At 39.3% G+C, this 15,996-nt stretch overlaps 1 protein-coding gene across 2 annotated transcripts in view; it reads right to left on the bottom strand.

The window, feature by feature from the left end:
• FANCC (FA complementation group C) overlaps positions 1-15,652 on the bottom strand; it is an 88,118-nt gene extending 72,466 nt beyond the window's left edge. The window contains exons 1-2 of one of the 2 annotated variants that reach the window (XM_075078404.1): positions 15,581-15,652; positions 1,316-1,489 (exon numbers count right to left, since the gene is read on the bottom strand). In XM_075078404.1, coding sequence (XP_074934505.1) covers positions 1,316-1,480 — 165 coding nt within the window. In that variant the 5' untranslated portion in view covers positions 1,481-1,489; positions 15,581-15,652. Of the gene's footprint in view, positions 1-1,315; positions 1,490-14,976; positions 15,068-15,580 lie in introns of those variants that run through there. The other variant, XM_075078405.1, reaches the window with a different exon arrangement.
• Positions 15,653-15,996: the final 344 nt, after the last annotated feature.

The following is a 15,996-nucleotide window of genomic DNA, read 5'->3' as shown; positions in this document are numbered from 1 at the left end:
ATTAGTAACCAAGATTTCATGATAATAAAAGCAAAATTAAACTATACCTTTGTTGATCCTCATTGCTTTAATATACCATCTCAGTTTCTGAAGAAATTAATACCTACTGTGGTATTTCACTAATTATCTTTCTGTTACTTTCACGTGCTTTCTTTAAATTAACTTACCTAATGACTAGCCAATAAAAAACTGGAATTTAACTTTTAAACAAATAGAAAGCAGCTTTATTATAGAAGTAGTAGACAATGCAGTTTATCTACAATCCTGTGTAGTCAATCTTATTTTTCCATTTTTGTAGCTTTACTATCTAATAAATGAAGGCTTTTAAAAATGGTGCTGTGCTGAGATAACATGCAAGTAGCAGGAACGATAACCATCTCCTGCTGCTGCAGTAAATTCCTTACATTTGTCTCACATTTGGGGCTAGCCCTAGACTTTCTGGGGCCATATTCACAAGGTCCATTTCAGGCCAAGCCTCAGATTACTTGAAGTAGCAACATTAAAAATAGATTTTTATTCCCCCTCTTAAGAAATAGACATATATAAATACGTGAAGAAACACTACTCCCCCAAAAATCTTTTACTTAAAAGGTAAACTCATTTCAGAAAAAAAATAACAACTCTGCAGGCTTCAGATAAGTAGAATATTTAAAAATAAGTACTTCCATAAGAAGTCAGCCACAGACTATAATGTAATATTTCTAAAGCTTATTATGCTGAATACATACACTGAAAAAGCCACACTTAGAAAAACATATACATAACTAAACATATAAACAACTACACTCACTTTTTAAAAAGTGCTCCAGTGAGTGCAGACAATAATTATATTACTAAAGAGAACAGCCAGCAACGTATGCCAAAGATCTGATTATGCTGCTAGAATTCACTAAGTGTGCCACAACGGTGGGGTTAACGTGTCAACAGACTCTCTAAGATTTAAAGGATCAGTTACAGTTTTGCATGTTAAGGTCTTTAAATAATCCAATTTATGACCTGACAACCAGAATCAAATTTTTGTTTATTTTAAAGAGTTTTTTAAAGAGGCTAGAGCATTGGCTGGGAAATCTCACATAACAACAACCAATCAAGAAGAAAAAGCTCCTTTCACAATAAATCAGGGAAATAGGAAGCACACTCCTGGTTGCATTACCTGTGACTATTTCCCCAATTTGCCTCTCTGATCCAGCAATACATTAGGTCAATAACACAAACCTCTTTGCTACTGTTAGCTTCTGTTTTTGTCAAAACAGGGTACAGACGGTTTCTGAGGGTGTCTTTAGAACAGGTCAGTCTTCCTTTTAATGTCACTTACCATATATTTTAAAGTTTCATAAACCTGATGTAGAAACTCCTGGAGCTGGGGCAAGTGAAGGCACACATTCTTCTGGGATTCCAATGTGGTGGTTTGACCCCATTCAATAGCTTTATCCAACCAATACTCAAAGTTTAGTTTGGGCACTGTAGTGTCCTGGGCCATTCCACAATACTGAAAAAAAAGATTATAAGTCCACATCAGGCAACACTGGCTTCAAACTAAGAAAGAATATGGGAAGAAGGATTTCTGTTAACTCTTTTTGTGTTCACATGTAAAGGGGGGCGTGAGGGGTGTCTTTGTATTTACACCTCATAAGGGTGCCAATTTTCTTTGTAGTAGTAAGAGGGTAAAATAATAACCCCATTGTGACAAAGTAGCAAAGGGGGCACAGTAATCGGTAAATTACCTTGGAATGTACCACCCAGCTGTGTCTCAGGCTTTTATTATCTGAATTTGTCATCACCAGTATTTCACTCAAAGTATATTATAATAATGTGTATGCATTTATTTAGAAAGTTTTGCCTGATGAAAAACTGAAAAATACCTGTTTCAAGATAAATGAAAGCATTAAAATAAGGCTCAATCAAAACGAAAGGAGTTAGGGGGCCTTTGCTTGTTTTAAGTTCTACATTTGTAAATGACCATTAGTTTTAAGTGCAAACAGAATATTCACCTTAAAGAAAACTAAAAAGTTTAGTATTTCAGCTGGTTTTCTTTGTATTATTACAAAAAGTAGAGGACAAACTAAGATCACATGCAGCTTTACATATAACTCTGTTCTGAATAAAAGCTGTATCATATATCATCTATATCCAATGGCATACTTCGCAGTAAAAACTGGGTCTTTGAGAGATGAACATTATTGCCAAGCCAGACTGTTAAAATCTAACCGAATTGCCCCAGTAAAAGACACCCCAAAATAACCCCACACGTTTTTTTCTGCTTTGCTATTATATTTTTCGTTGGCAGAAGGACAGAGAATAGCACAGCAGGCACTACACCAACCTTTAAATCTCTCTGAAAGAAACACCTCATAGGCTGAAACAGCAAACGAGCTCTTGCAGCCATTCAATCATTGTTCTTTCTGTCAAGACTGTAAAGACAACTGTCAATTAACACAAACGTGGTGGCAGTTTTCAGAAATGAACTGTTGCCCACTTGGAGACATTCAGACACTCATGGAAGCAACAGAAATCAGTGAATATTCATCACCAAAAAAAATAAACCTGAACCTGAGCAGCTGCCTTGCGAATCAAGTTTGCTTTATAAAGCTAACCCTTAAAATCACTTCACTTATATAGCATCCTAATCTGAGCCAGTCAAAAAACAAGTTTATTAATGATCTTCAAATTAATCTCTACAAGTAATGAATAAATAAATAAATACCCCATAGTGAACCACAACTATTATTTCACTTTGGATCCTGTCCAGCAAAAAAAAAAAAAAGTAAAGTAAAGCTGCTGGCTTGCCAGAGTTCAATGCATATTTGCCCTAAACATGTTCAAAGTAATGTTAGCAATGCCAATGCTTTTGTGTTCTTTATTACACTCCCATTTTTACCTGCAACTGTTGCTGTCAACAGAACTCTAACAAACCTGTACACTGCCAAGATCTTACTGATCCTCTGCATATCAAAAACAGGCTAAAAGGCTTCATCACCACAGCTCTCTGAAATGACATAGGTCAAACACCCAGCAGCAATTAGCCATCAAACACTCTCATCATCACTGGGACATAACAAAGACTTTAAGAACAAATTAAAGCCAGGAACTGAATGTACAGATTTGAGTAAATTAATGTGCCTGTTTGATGTTTGCAGGTAAGATTAATCCTCCTGAGTAACTGAAGAATAAGTCCCTTAACAAAATGGCTCCTAAAAGTTTAAGAAAAAGAAGGAAAAGGAGGGGGGGAAGGGGGGGGAAGGGGGACCATGAAGACCAGCATTTTGTGGCCAGTCACAGGAGTTCACTATGTATTAACAGAGAATTCAAGGAACAGAGGAAATCAGAGCAAATCAGGCAGGCTTTTCTTCTATGCCAGGCACCTGTGACTACTATTCCAGTACGCAGAATGGCACAGCCATTACAGGGTGAGGAAGGTCTTTTTCCAGAAGTCTGAAATCCCAGCTCCACAATAAGAAAGGTCTTCTATCTCCCTTCTTAATTATAGCTAAACTACAGCTAATCTGGATTGCTGGTCCAGAGAGGTTTCTTAGCAACATCTTGGCTGGTCAAGAGCCATTGCCTTATCGAAAAAACTGTCAAAGACTGATGTACATTCTTGTTTAAATACAAAAAAAAAAAGTCAAGGAGGATGTCAGCACAAATCATAAAAGAAAGGAAATCTTAGAAGTATATCTATACTATATGTTACTAACTGCAACTATGCATTTTTTTACAGTTTCTGATAGTTAATTCCCTTAAGATACCTGTCCTGGGTATCGTGGATATGAGCAAAGCACACTGCCGTGAACAGACTTGTACTAGCCACATAAATAAACCTGTCTTTCCTTCACTGAGAAAACAAAGCACTTCTGTGTTCAGCGCTATTGAAAATCCTCAGCTGAAATGCAGTATATTTTCCACAGTTGTCTTGTAGTATGAAAGTATAAGCAAAGGACTTGAACCAAAAAAACACACCTATACATTCTAGAGTTCAGAGCCTATCTTCAGAAAGACCAATACTCAACTTGCTCCTTTCACATCATTTTATGTCCGTCTTCTAAAAGAGAGGTCAGAAATTATAGCTGCAGTCTAATGCTCATTCATGGATAAGCTTACAGGCAAAAATGGAGAAGTCAGTTTTCCATCCCATTTCTAAAGTGGATTAAGTGACAAATAAATGTGTTTCCCTGTACAATTAATTTTCTGAAACTGCTCAAAATACTCTAATATCAGAAATAAGGAGCAAGTGATCTATATGACTAAAACAACAGGTAATTCACAGTGCATATCTGTAATAAACTGTGTTATATACACTGAAAAAAAATTGAAAATAAACCATTAAGAGTGACATGAATAACAATCTTTGTTTGCACTCTTTTTGGGGGCAGGAGGCAAGGTTGAGCACTTATGTAAAGCTTTATACAAGAACTACTCTTGCCAATTCAATGGTAGCAGAATACCTTACAGTGACTGTTAGGAGCTGAATCATAGCATAGTTTGGGTTGGAAGGGACCTTTAAAGGTCATTTAAGTCCAACCCCCCTGCAATGTAAATTTTCAAAAATTATCATCACAAAAAAAATCTGCAAGTGCTAAAAATATTGCTATTATCCGTTTTGGGATACCCTTAAATCATACTGTTATAAAACACATCCTGAGATTTACAGAAGAGTATATTAAAGTGACATTTCCAAGAATTGCTGCAGTGTTCATATAGGCCATTGGCCCTTGTTTAGCACTTAGTATGCACTTCAATTCATATTGATCAAGAACATGCTTAATCCAATATGCACTAACGTTTTGCTGCATCACAACACTGCTTATGCCACACTAAAAGAAAACTAGAAAAAAATTTCCCAAGTATCTGTTCTGTTTGCAATAGCATGATTTTTTTAAACTGTACTTATATGTTTGTGTTCTTCAGAAGCCTCCAATGAGATAGTTATATTGGTTGTTTATTTTAACTACAGCATCTAGTCCTGAAAAGAACAATTTTATTAATATAGCTTACTCTTCTCTTCACCTCAACATTACTGGAAAGCATACAGTAAAATCACTGAATATGTAAATAACATAAAAAGAAAACATAACACACCAAGCCTGACACACAGATTGTATCTCAAAAACTGCCACAGGATATGTAGTTTATTAACAAGAGAAATATAAAACTATTTGTAATTAAATATAATTTAAATGTTCAGATCCCAGTAAGACCCAGAACATATTAGAAGAAATTATAGATAATAAAGACTTGATTAATAATTTGAGTTGTCATACTGCCAAGCATATTCCTAAAGTCTCTTTCAGGTTCATTTCCACTCTCTTCATTTAGCTGGGTCTCCTTTTATTGCAGCTGCCAAATCAAAGACTGCTTCTTATTTATGACTATTTACTCCACAATATGAGAAAATCAGAAGCTGGATTTACCGTGAATTGCCTTAAAATATCCTTTACTCTAGAAAGAAGGGGAAGAAATAGTCCTCCTCTCTCAGAACCCCCCAGTCAAACCCTCCTGGGCTTGTACTTTCAAGCACAGGGAACCCTGTGGAGCTCAGGCATGAGGGTACTTGTATCTTTCAGAAACTGAAGGCAGCATTTCTAACAAGGAATGGATTAGCTTTATTCTGTCAAGTGAGCTATCTGGATTAGTGTCTGAAATGTAACACTTCAGTCAGTAACTTTTGTTACCACATCTTGAGGCAAAGCCCTACAGTATACCAGGGCACTTCACCGAACAACAGAGTTACTGCTACATCCTACAGAACGCACACACACACAAACACCTCAACTGCCACAGCCTTCCATCTTAGGCCATACCTGAATACTATACAAAGTTTTCTGAAAAATTCTCACAACTATCTCCTTATCAAGAGTCTGAAAATGAAATATTTGTGCATTCAATATGTAAAACAGTAAAACAATGAAGATTTTTTTCTCTTGATTTGTAGAAATATTTTAAAGTAAAACCATAAAAAGAGAACTAATCAAGTGAAAGATAAGTAACTTCCTTATTATTACAAATCCTGAAACTCAGGACTCAGCTATAATAAAAAGGGAATATGTGGATGCTAAAACATTAGAGGTCCTCAGGAAGAATTTCTGTCAATCATGGAAAATTCAGTAACAAACTTCCATAGCTTTCAGCGTCCCCAAATCTGGCTTTAATAGATTGCCAAAAATTACCACTAACCTTTTATTAATTTGTTTGTCTTTAATCTTATAAATTCAGCTGTTACTTTTAAATAAATAAAAACATTTCAAGGAGAAGGATCTTTGAGACACAATACCATTCAGGCACAATATTGCCTTATGTCACAGCATTCCAAATAAATGTGATCAAAACTTGCATTCAAGATATAAAGCTCTTATTGTATACTTTTATTTCTACCAGTGATAAGTAGCTGCACACTCCTAATCAACACTTCACTTTCGATTACTCCACCTCCTCTCTCAAATCTTGCCCATCACCAACCTCAGCTTGTGAGGAAAAAAACAAAACAAGAAAACAGTTAAAATACTTAAATGACATCAGGGTCCAAAGGCCCCAAGCAGAACAGGTCACCATTGAGCTAACAGAACACATAAACATACATTCCAAATTCCAAGCTACTTTTAGGACTGTTAATACTTACAAAAGCAGTAGAACAGTCCTTTCGTGCATGTTTATTACTCTAATAGATATTAGGACACTAACACTAGGAATCAGGAGGCTAGATATTAGGTAAGCACTTCAGTATATTATATAAGCGAAAGATACCAGGATTCTGACTCCTTGATTAACCCCCCTTAACTCGATTATTATAGAGTACGGTTGATACACCAATAGAGCAGAAGACCATTAACTTACTGTTTCCATGTTTCAAAGATGATGACAATCATGTCACAAATTTACTATCTAATGGATGATATTTTGAGGTTATGACAAGAGAAAAAAAAGGTAGCAGTTATCCAGAACACAGATACTATTTTCTCAATTTATTATTTCTCTACATCAAATGTCTATTAGGTTCTTTCACCTTGTCCCCACAAGCATATTTTTAATCTTCACCATGACAACTCTCCTTTTACTTGCCAAGACCAAAAAGAAAGTGTAATATATACTTAGTTAGGCAGTAAAATCAAACATGATTTATTTCCTACTTTAAAGGAAACTTATCACTAGCCCACGTCTCCCAGACAAAATTAGAAAAAGTTTATTAGGAAAAAAGTGAATAATTTTTTTAGAAACTTCAGAAAGGCCCAAGAGTAGTAAAGACTATGTGAAAATTAAAAATATGTATTATTTATTCCTAGCATCTTACTTTTCAGTGTCCATTGTTGAGAAAATAGGTTCACAGGCTGGTTTATAGGTTGGTATTAAGTATAATTTCACCTTACTGGCAGCCCAGCAGCCAAGAATAATCTAGAGAGCAACTTCCATATTGATTGCGGACAGCATGCTTACATCCAGTGTTGATTAGTTCTGATTTTTATATTTAATAACTTTTCAAGGTAAGAGCAAGTAGGCCTATTCCTCTTTGGGCCTCCATCCACAGATATTTTACAGCAACAACAAACCACTATTATAGAAAACTGCCTGTCTATATGCAGACTTTCCAAATTAAAACTAATTGCATACAAATATATCTTCCTCTGGAAATAAGACCAAAGAACAGAGTTTTGCCAAAAGAAAGGAACCAACAGAAGTAGACACTCCAGAAAGAAGAGCTGCTTTGCAGGGAGATCTGGATAGGCTGGAAGAGTGGGCCAGCAAGAACCTTATGAAGTTCAACAAGGAAAAGTGTAAGATCATGCACCTGGGAAAACATAATCCAGGAATGCAGTACAGACTGGGATCCACCTGGCTGGAGAGCAGCTCTGTGGAAAAGGACCTGGGGGTCCTGGTGGACAGGAAGCTCAACATGAGCGAACAGTGTGCTGCTGCGGCCAAGAAGGCCAACAGGATGCTGGGTTGCATCAAAAAGGGCATCGCCAGCAGAGATAAAGAAGTCATTATCCTGCTCTACTCAGCGATTGTCAGGCCACACCTGGAATACTGTCTACAGTTCTGGTCCCTGCTATACAAAAAGGATGTGGACAGTCTGGAAGGGGTCCAGAGAAGGGCCACCAAGATGATCAAAGGACTGGGAAGCTGCCATATAAGGACAGGCTGGGAGAACTGGGTTTGTTCAGCCTTGAGAAAAGGAGGCTTAGAGGGGATCTCATCACCATGTACCAGTACTTAAGGGGTAGCTACAAAGAAGATGGACACTCCCTTTTTACCAGGAGTCCCATGGAGAGGACAAGGGGGAATGGACACAAGTTGCTCTTGGGGAGATTCTGATTAGACACAAGAGGGAAATTTTTCACATTGAGGACAGTCAACCATTGGAATAATCTCCCCAGGGAAGTGGTTGACTCGGCCACGTTGGACACCTTTAAGAGTCATCTGGACAGGGTGCTGGGCCATCTTGTTTAGACTCCGCTCTTCCTAGAAAGGTTGGACTAGATGATCCCTGAGGTCCCTTCCAACCTGAGATTCTGTGATTCTGTGAACACTGGCTAAGCAGCACACTAAATCTGGTAATCTAAATAGCTGTCAAGCATATGGGTGGCATTATAATTCACCATTTAGACTAACAATTCTTCTAGATAAAGTAATTAACTCCTCTATTTTGCTCCTCTGTATTTGTTTCCGCTATTTAGTCCAATAATTAGTATTTTAAAAATTTGTCAGCTCTACCTTCTGAATTACATTATCAGGTCTCACTGGAAAAAGAGCCCAATTTTCATCTTCAGGGGACTCTGGCCACTAACAGGGCTACTTTCATGGACAGCATAGGTACTAAACCTCTTGCACAGGATTAACCTGAGTAACATCACTAACAGCAAAATTATGTTTCTAGCTGCATTCGGTTGCCCTGCGGGACTGGAGAAGACTCAATGACCTGAGGAAGCATGCATTGATGGGATTCATACAAGATCTCACTTTCTAGAGCACTCCAGAGACACAACACCTCCCTCTCCCCCCAAAAGGACTATATGTTCATAATAAGGCCTTCTCCTTCCCATTCATCAGGCTATAAGCATCATGACCAAAAAAATACTATTTATTAGCTTTCCCTGATAACAGCAACCACTTAACACAAAAATTAGTTTTAAAACTTTCTGATTCTGATGGCAGGCTTGTATCGCAGCAGATCTTCCTTCTGACCTACCCCATCTCAAGCAGCTAAGAATAAAACCTTATTTAATGGGAAAGGCAGAAATAACATCTCAGCATATCCATCTAACTCTTATCTTTTGCCCAAGGGAATAGCAAAAGAGTTTTAGGAGAGATACTGCTGAATTTTACAGATGTTATTTGTTACCTTTCTATAATGAACCTTAACAGGACAACAAGGCAATTATTTATCACTTCCATATCCAAAAAATGCAATTACAAGCCCACAGAATGGATGACTATGTTTCTAGGCCTAAACTGAATACAAAGTGTGATCACAAGCTGCTGGAAATCGCTCCTGCAAGAAACACACCAAGTTAGTTATTAAGACTCCAACACCACAAGTATTGATTTTTTGAAGTTAAGAGGACAAAACAGACAATGAGGTGAAGTACATTTGCATCTCTGGCAGAAGGTTCTGTACCACACCATACGATGCCCTAATTTAAAAGGATTTCAATGTCAGGACTAGCCAGATCAAAATCCAGCAAGGCCCACATAAAGCTGTCTGTACCACAAGGCAGGGAATCAGAGGCATATACAAAATGGAAATTTGTTTCAAGGCAATAAAGCAAATCCCAGATATGACCAGTGCACACTGACATTAAGCAGATCAAGATGCCTTCCAAAACAAAAGCCAGACTTGAAAGAAACAGGGGGCTTCTCGCTCACCCTTTAACTCCTTGCTTGTTCTTCCATATCTGAATTTCTTACCTCCCATCAGTACACAGAGATCTGCCACAGAAAGGTAAAAACAATATATGACAAAATACAGCAGAAGCTAGAAATTACATACTGGGCATGGTGAATGGAGCACAAACAGGTACACATCTTGTTAATCTTGTAGAGATGGGTCAGTGAAGTACGTGTCCTTTCAATGTATTTCCTCAGTAAAGCAAAAACTTACATACTTTGTCTTGCACGATCTACATAGCAAACCTAGAATATCATCTTCCTCCAACTAAGCTGTGAGGTAGATTCTGCAAATGGGTAGCACGGTCCAAAAATATTCACCTTTGTTTCACCATTTAAAAAAATAAAAGGGAGGAGGGGGTGAGGCAGAAGACAGGAACACAATCTATTTAGACATAGAGAATTACTAGCCTTTCTTTCTTCAATTAAAGTGTAAGTTAACACTAATGGGCTTCATGCTTCCAACAATTTTGCTTCTTTAATAGCCATCCAACTATGCTAAATTCAAGATATAAGACACAGATATAAGACAATACCTGGTCCATACTGCCTATGGTATTGATACCCAGAGCTGTTCATACAGTGTAATGTGTTGTCTTGCTCATACCAAGTGAATTCCTTTTCTCTGAAAATCTCTAGAACCGTTTAAGAATCTCTAGTATTGACTATAGTAATGAAGCCCATACCTTTCATTGAAATTCTTCAGCTCTACAGTTAAAGCATTTCTACATAGGAGTAAGGAAACAGAAGCACAAACAGAAAATGACTTATCCGAAGTCACTGAGGAAACAAACGACAAAGAGATAAAAGACACAAATCTCATATGTTCTAGCCCATTAGACAACACTGCTTCTCAAGGATTTCCTGTTATTCAACCTAAGCTCCTCAAGCATGACACACTGGTTTATGCAACGGTGAAGGGCAATATTCCACCAAAAAGAAAATGACCACACAACAATCATGGGAAAGTATTTTCTTCCCAAGTTTTATTATACAGACACCTTTGTATGAACTGTAGTGACAGCATAATATGTGTAAGTAAAAACGATACATGTTTATTCTAACATCAGCTGAGGCTACTGAAATTCTGTGGAAAGCATTCACATTGGCCACACAAAATGAAGGCAAGTTGCAAATGGAAGAATGCATTTCTCTTCAACATAAAAAAGCCCCACTTATCAAAGCATCTCATACTTTTCTCCCCTCTCTCCCTGACTACTCAGACCCAGATACAGCCACAGAATAAAATCTTCTGAATAAAGATGTATTTATGGGACTAAGTACACCTGACAGAAAAAGCAAAATGTATTATTCAGAAGAATAAGAATAACTTAATGACATCCACATCAACATTTACACCTTTTTGTTGTACATTATTTTAACACAGTCCCACAGACACTTGTCCCTGGAGTCCATTGACAAGGTTTCATGCTATTCACAGGCATTAAATCAGTCTATTCATTCTTTGCAAACAAGAAGAGATAAGTTTCCTCAGAAACATCTAAAGCAAAGGCTTTCAGTGATTCACTCAGTCAAACTCATACTGCAGCAAGAATTAGCTATGTGAGCATTTAGATTGGAGTCAGAGCACTGGCATTCAAAGCAATGAGGCACTGATTTGGGGAATTCTCAGTCACAATTATTCCTACATATTCTATGAGCATGTACTTTCTAGTGTGCTAATAGTGGATCCTGTGACTTGGCAGTAAAAATTTTATCACATCTGTTCAGGAAAAAACACTCACAATTTAGCAATACCACCCTTGGCATGATATTAAAGCTATATATTTCTGATATTCTATGGGAAGGGAGTTCCTTATGAATTTGCGTCAGCTGATGATAGATGAGAACTTTTAATGTACAGCATAGGAAAATAGTATTAGCTAGTGGTATGTCTCTTGTCCTCTTCTCCTTGGACATTCACATATGTCAATCTACTTGTATATTATGATACGTTATTACAGTCACTGTTCGGAATATTTCAATACTGTCACATAGTCAATCAAGATTTATAAAACAAACATGTCTAGTGAATCTTCTAGCAGGGAGGAAGGACAGCCTTGCAGTTTGGCCTCAGGAGTCAGAAATCTAGAAGTCTGATTCTCACTCCTGACACATCCCACACGTGACACTAAAGAAGTCATTTAAGTTTCCAAGGCCTGTTCTACTGTACCTCTACAGGAGCCTGATTAGTACTTTGCTAATTTTAATGTTTAACGGTAGAGTGTACTTCTTTTACTTTTTTTTTTTAATCAAACTAAAAATACATATCTGATAATATCAGATTCGCTCCACTTGCAGGTAAAAAGAATTTATTCTTGTCAAATATTAACAAAGTTACTGTGCTGCAGGAGCCACATGGACTTCGTTTTCCAACATTACCATAACTGATGCTGTGCAGATTACACTTAAGCAAGTCATCTGTCTTTAGATTGTGTCCAATAATATCTGTAAAATTCATGACTAGTTATGTTTATGAAAACGTAACTCATGGCATCGCTTTCCTACAGATTTATCTTTATGATTTATTTATTATTAATTTAGGTTTAGTTAGTTCATGATTAATACTAAAAAAAGAGTATATTTTTGTACTAGGGATAGAGTGTTCAACTCTGAATTGTCACAAGCTATTTGCCATAGCCATCTAAAAATCAATATTATTTCAATATTATTTCTGTAGCACGACTAAGTCTTACTAATTTTTAAATACTTTTGCAATACCCACAAAGTTATTAGCCATCACAAAGGAAAAATTATTTAACATATTCTACATTGCTGTAACCCACAAAGTAGCTATGTGGTCCTAAAGTGGTCTCAGAAGTTGGTGGGATTTGCAACCGAATTTCAAGACACAAAGGATTTTTTAATTCCAAAGCTACATGAAAGAAAATACAGATTTTTAATAAGCATTATCCTGACTTCATTTTAGCAACATTAATAATAATGACAGTAATTTATGATAGCATTAACCAGAAAATTCAGTCTGGGAATACCCTACTTGATGAAAATTAAAATTGTTTAATCCAAGATTTAGCTTGATTTTTGAAAGCTGTTCTAGTGTTTGTACATGCAATAAGATCTTTACAACCTGGCATACTTTTGCACATTTTTTAGTTCAGCTGGCACAAAATATGCCATATTCACAGACAAAATTCTGATAAGTCAAGACTGAAGATTTTTATTTGTCATTAATCTCATCCAATATATGCATCTTCCTGTAAATATGAAAAACCATTCTATGTATATCAAAGGACTCTAAGATTTTCTGAATTATTGTTTCAGGAAGAAATTGTTTCACCCATCCTTCATCCTTCACAAGATCCTTCACCCACCTTTTGAATTATATCTTTGTTAAACAAACAGCACCTTCACAGCTGTATGTCAGTATACTGAAACATATGGTTTAGGGGAAAAGAAAGAAAAGAAATAATGGTTTAAAAGTACATTGAGTGCACAAGGCTGCTCCATTAACAGGAGAACAACTGCATGTACTGCCTTCAGATTGGTATCCTTTGTTGCTTTAACTCTCCATAACATCACCCTTAAAACCACAACTCTTTTAGCCAGGGTATCCTATGGCTCAATTAGTGCGCATACCACCCAGTTGGCTCATTTGCATGTGCTGAGTAGATGGAGGACTACTGCCAAACAAAATGTGGAACGAGTGTCTCTATCTTTGACCCTGCCCTCAATTTCTAGAAAATACATAGGAATTGAATTATCTTCAAACCTTTACCCTGCTTCCAAACTTGGTTAATATTGACTAACGTGTTCAATTCTTAGCAGCCAAAGACAGGAAGGATCTGTGGTATCACACAGATATCATTACCTGAGGAAACTAAGACAAAAACCACGAAATTCTTATCAACACTTGATCCATGCCTCTCAGTGAAAAGACAACCTTCAGGATCTGTGCCCGACTCATACTTTCCTGCTGCCATGTTCTCTAAGGCCAAGGCTCCACTGAGGGACAAGATTAGCAGTATAGCAGCGTTTACATTCTCTTTACAAACCCATCAGTGGAGGACAACCATCACAGCCATTCAGCAGGCCTGCTTCTGTCCAAGAGATGGCAGTGGTGAACAAACAGCCACATAGGAAAGAGAGACTGCAACAGGGAGGGGAAAAAGGACAAGTAACAAGTAAGAGGGCTTTTGAGCAATGCCAAGATTCAACAGAGAGATGCCCGTAGGCCTGTCAGTAGCTCACAATGTAGTTTGATAACTTCAATTTCTGCTTCAAATGTCATATGATGATGAACTCTTATGACACAATTTTTGAACCTTGAGCAAAGAAGGGAAGATGAAGATAAAAACAAGTAACACTGTAGATAATCCATCTAACTCTGAATCTAAATTGAATGTTACTTCGTTTAGCGGCTGCAGACAGGAAAGCTTTCCTTTTTCAAAAGAGATTCATAGAGTTTGCACTCAGGGGAACAAAAAAAAAAAGATCTTTAGGTCCTTAAAATTACATACTGGAAAAAAATCCCAAATTCTTAGTATTCTCCTGGTTTTCAAAGGCCTGTCCCACAAATTCTACCGAAACGATTCTTCACTGTGATATAGAGCTATAACCATTAACCCCTTTTTAGTTATTCTTCCACATCAAAAATGATGATTTGTTAAGATTTTGAGAGCGTAAACTAGTTAACTACTTACATTTGTGAACCAATACCAAAAATAAAAATGGGAACTTCTCCCAACACTTACAAGGCATTGGTCTTCCCTAAACTTTGGTTTAAATAGAAGGACAGCTACACAATCTGACAGTATACTAAAAAAGCATACTGTGTGGAAGTTCCTCCTCTAGAGCAGATGTCCAGAAGTGTCAGACTGCACAGAACAAAAGTTGGCACATCTGCTGAGTCAGAAACAAAGCTGTAAACTTTCCACTCCCTCTCTCTGTGAACGATCTAGGGAGGTATCCAGGTATTACAGCCGCACTGACCTTGTACACATTTCACAAAATGACATTTTATCGCTCACTTTCCCGAGTTCCTAGAATGAAGAGGAAGAGCAAGATGCAGAGAGCGCAGATGTGCCAAGTCTTTTTTTTTTTTCCAAGTGTTTTCACTTGCAACCAAGCACCAGCTGTTACCTGGGACGCGCATGCGCTCCAGGAACCTTCCTCTACCACGGGCCATTCCACCTCCCGCAACCCGCTGCCTGACCGGCGTTCTCACCGGAAGGCTCAGCCCTTGCTTGGGGAAGCACCGCACAGCGGCCTCCCCCCGGCCTATAGGCGGGGACGAGGCACCGCGGCGGCACGGCCTCGCACACCGAGCACGGCCCCTGCGGGCACGGAAGAGCGTTCCGGGGGGAGCCGGGGCGGCTCGCCCCGACCCCTCGGTGCTGGCACCGGGCCCCTCGGCCGGTTCATTGCCGCCAGCTGCGGCGGGGAGCGCCCCCCGGCCGGGGGCGGCGGCTGCGGAGCCGGCCGCCCCCACACGCCCCCTCCTCAGCAGGACCCCGACTGCCGCCCGCACACCCGCGCATGCGCTAACCCTCCGCCGGGCGCCTGCGACCACCACCGAGGCGAGGCCACCGGGGGCGGGACAGGAAACACCGCCCCCCCTTTCAGTCAGTGGGAAGGGCCCCGCCGCCGCGGTGGAGTCCCCCGTTCCGGGAGAAGGAACGGGGACCCGCGCCCTGCGCCCCGTCCCTCACCGGCCCTCGGCTCCGCCCCATCCCCACGGCCTTACCCCGACGCCCTGCTCGCGCCGCCGGTTTGGGATTTTCGCGCGCTCCGCCGCGCGCCTGCGCGTGGGGGCGGGGCGGGGCGGGGGCGGGGCAGCGTTAGCCGCCGGGCGCATGTGTGGGCTCGGATACTGCACCCTCAAGGGGCTGCGAGGGGCGTGTGGTGCCTGCCTACCCAAAAATGTATGGGGCGAAACAGCACGAGATGGGTGAAGCCTGTGCGAGGGCCAAGCTAACGACTGTGCAGGGAGGTGAAAGTGATGAGGCGTTGTGACCATTTGGCTGTGGTGGCCGGGTGAGGGTCCCTGCCCGGGGCCCACTGCCCTGGTCTCTGACCACGAATGAATAAAACGCTTTGTTTCCCCCCGCTTCTGGTAGGGCTAAGTGCAAAACCTATTAAACTTCGGCTTGTTTTCCAACT

The sequence above is a fragment of the Phalacrocorax aristotelis genome, chromosome Z (genome assembly GCF_949628215.1).
Source record: "Phalacrocorax aristotelis chromosome Z, bGulAri2.1, whole genome shotgun sequence".
In the NCBI taxonomy this organism is placed as follows: Eukaryota; Metazoa; Chordata; class Aves; order Suliformes; family Phalacrocoracidae; genus Phalacrocorax; species Phalacrocorax aristotelis.
This window is presented reverse-complemented; position numbering and strand designations above follow the sequence as displayed.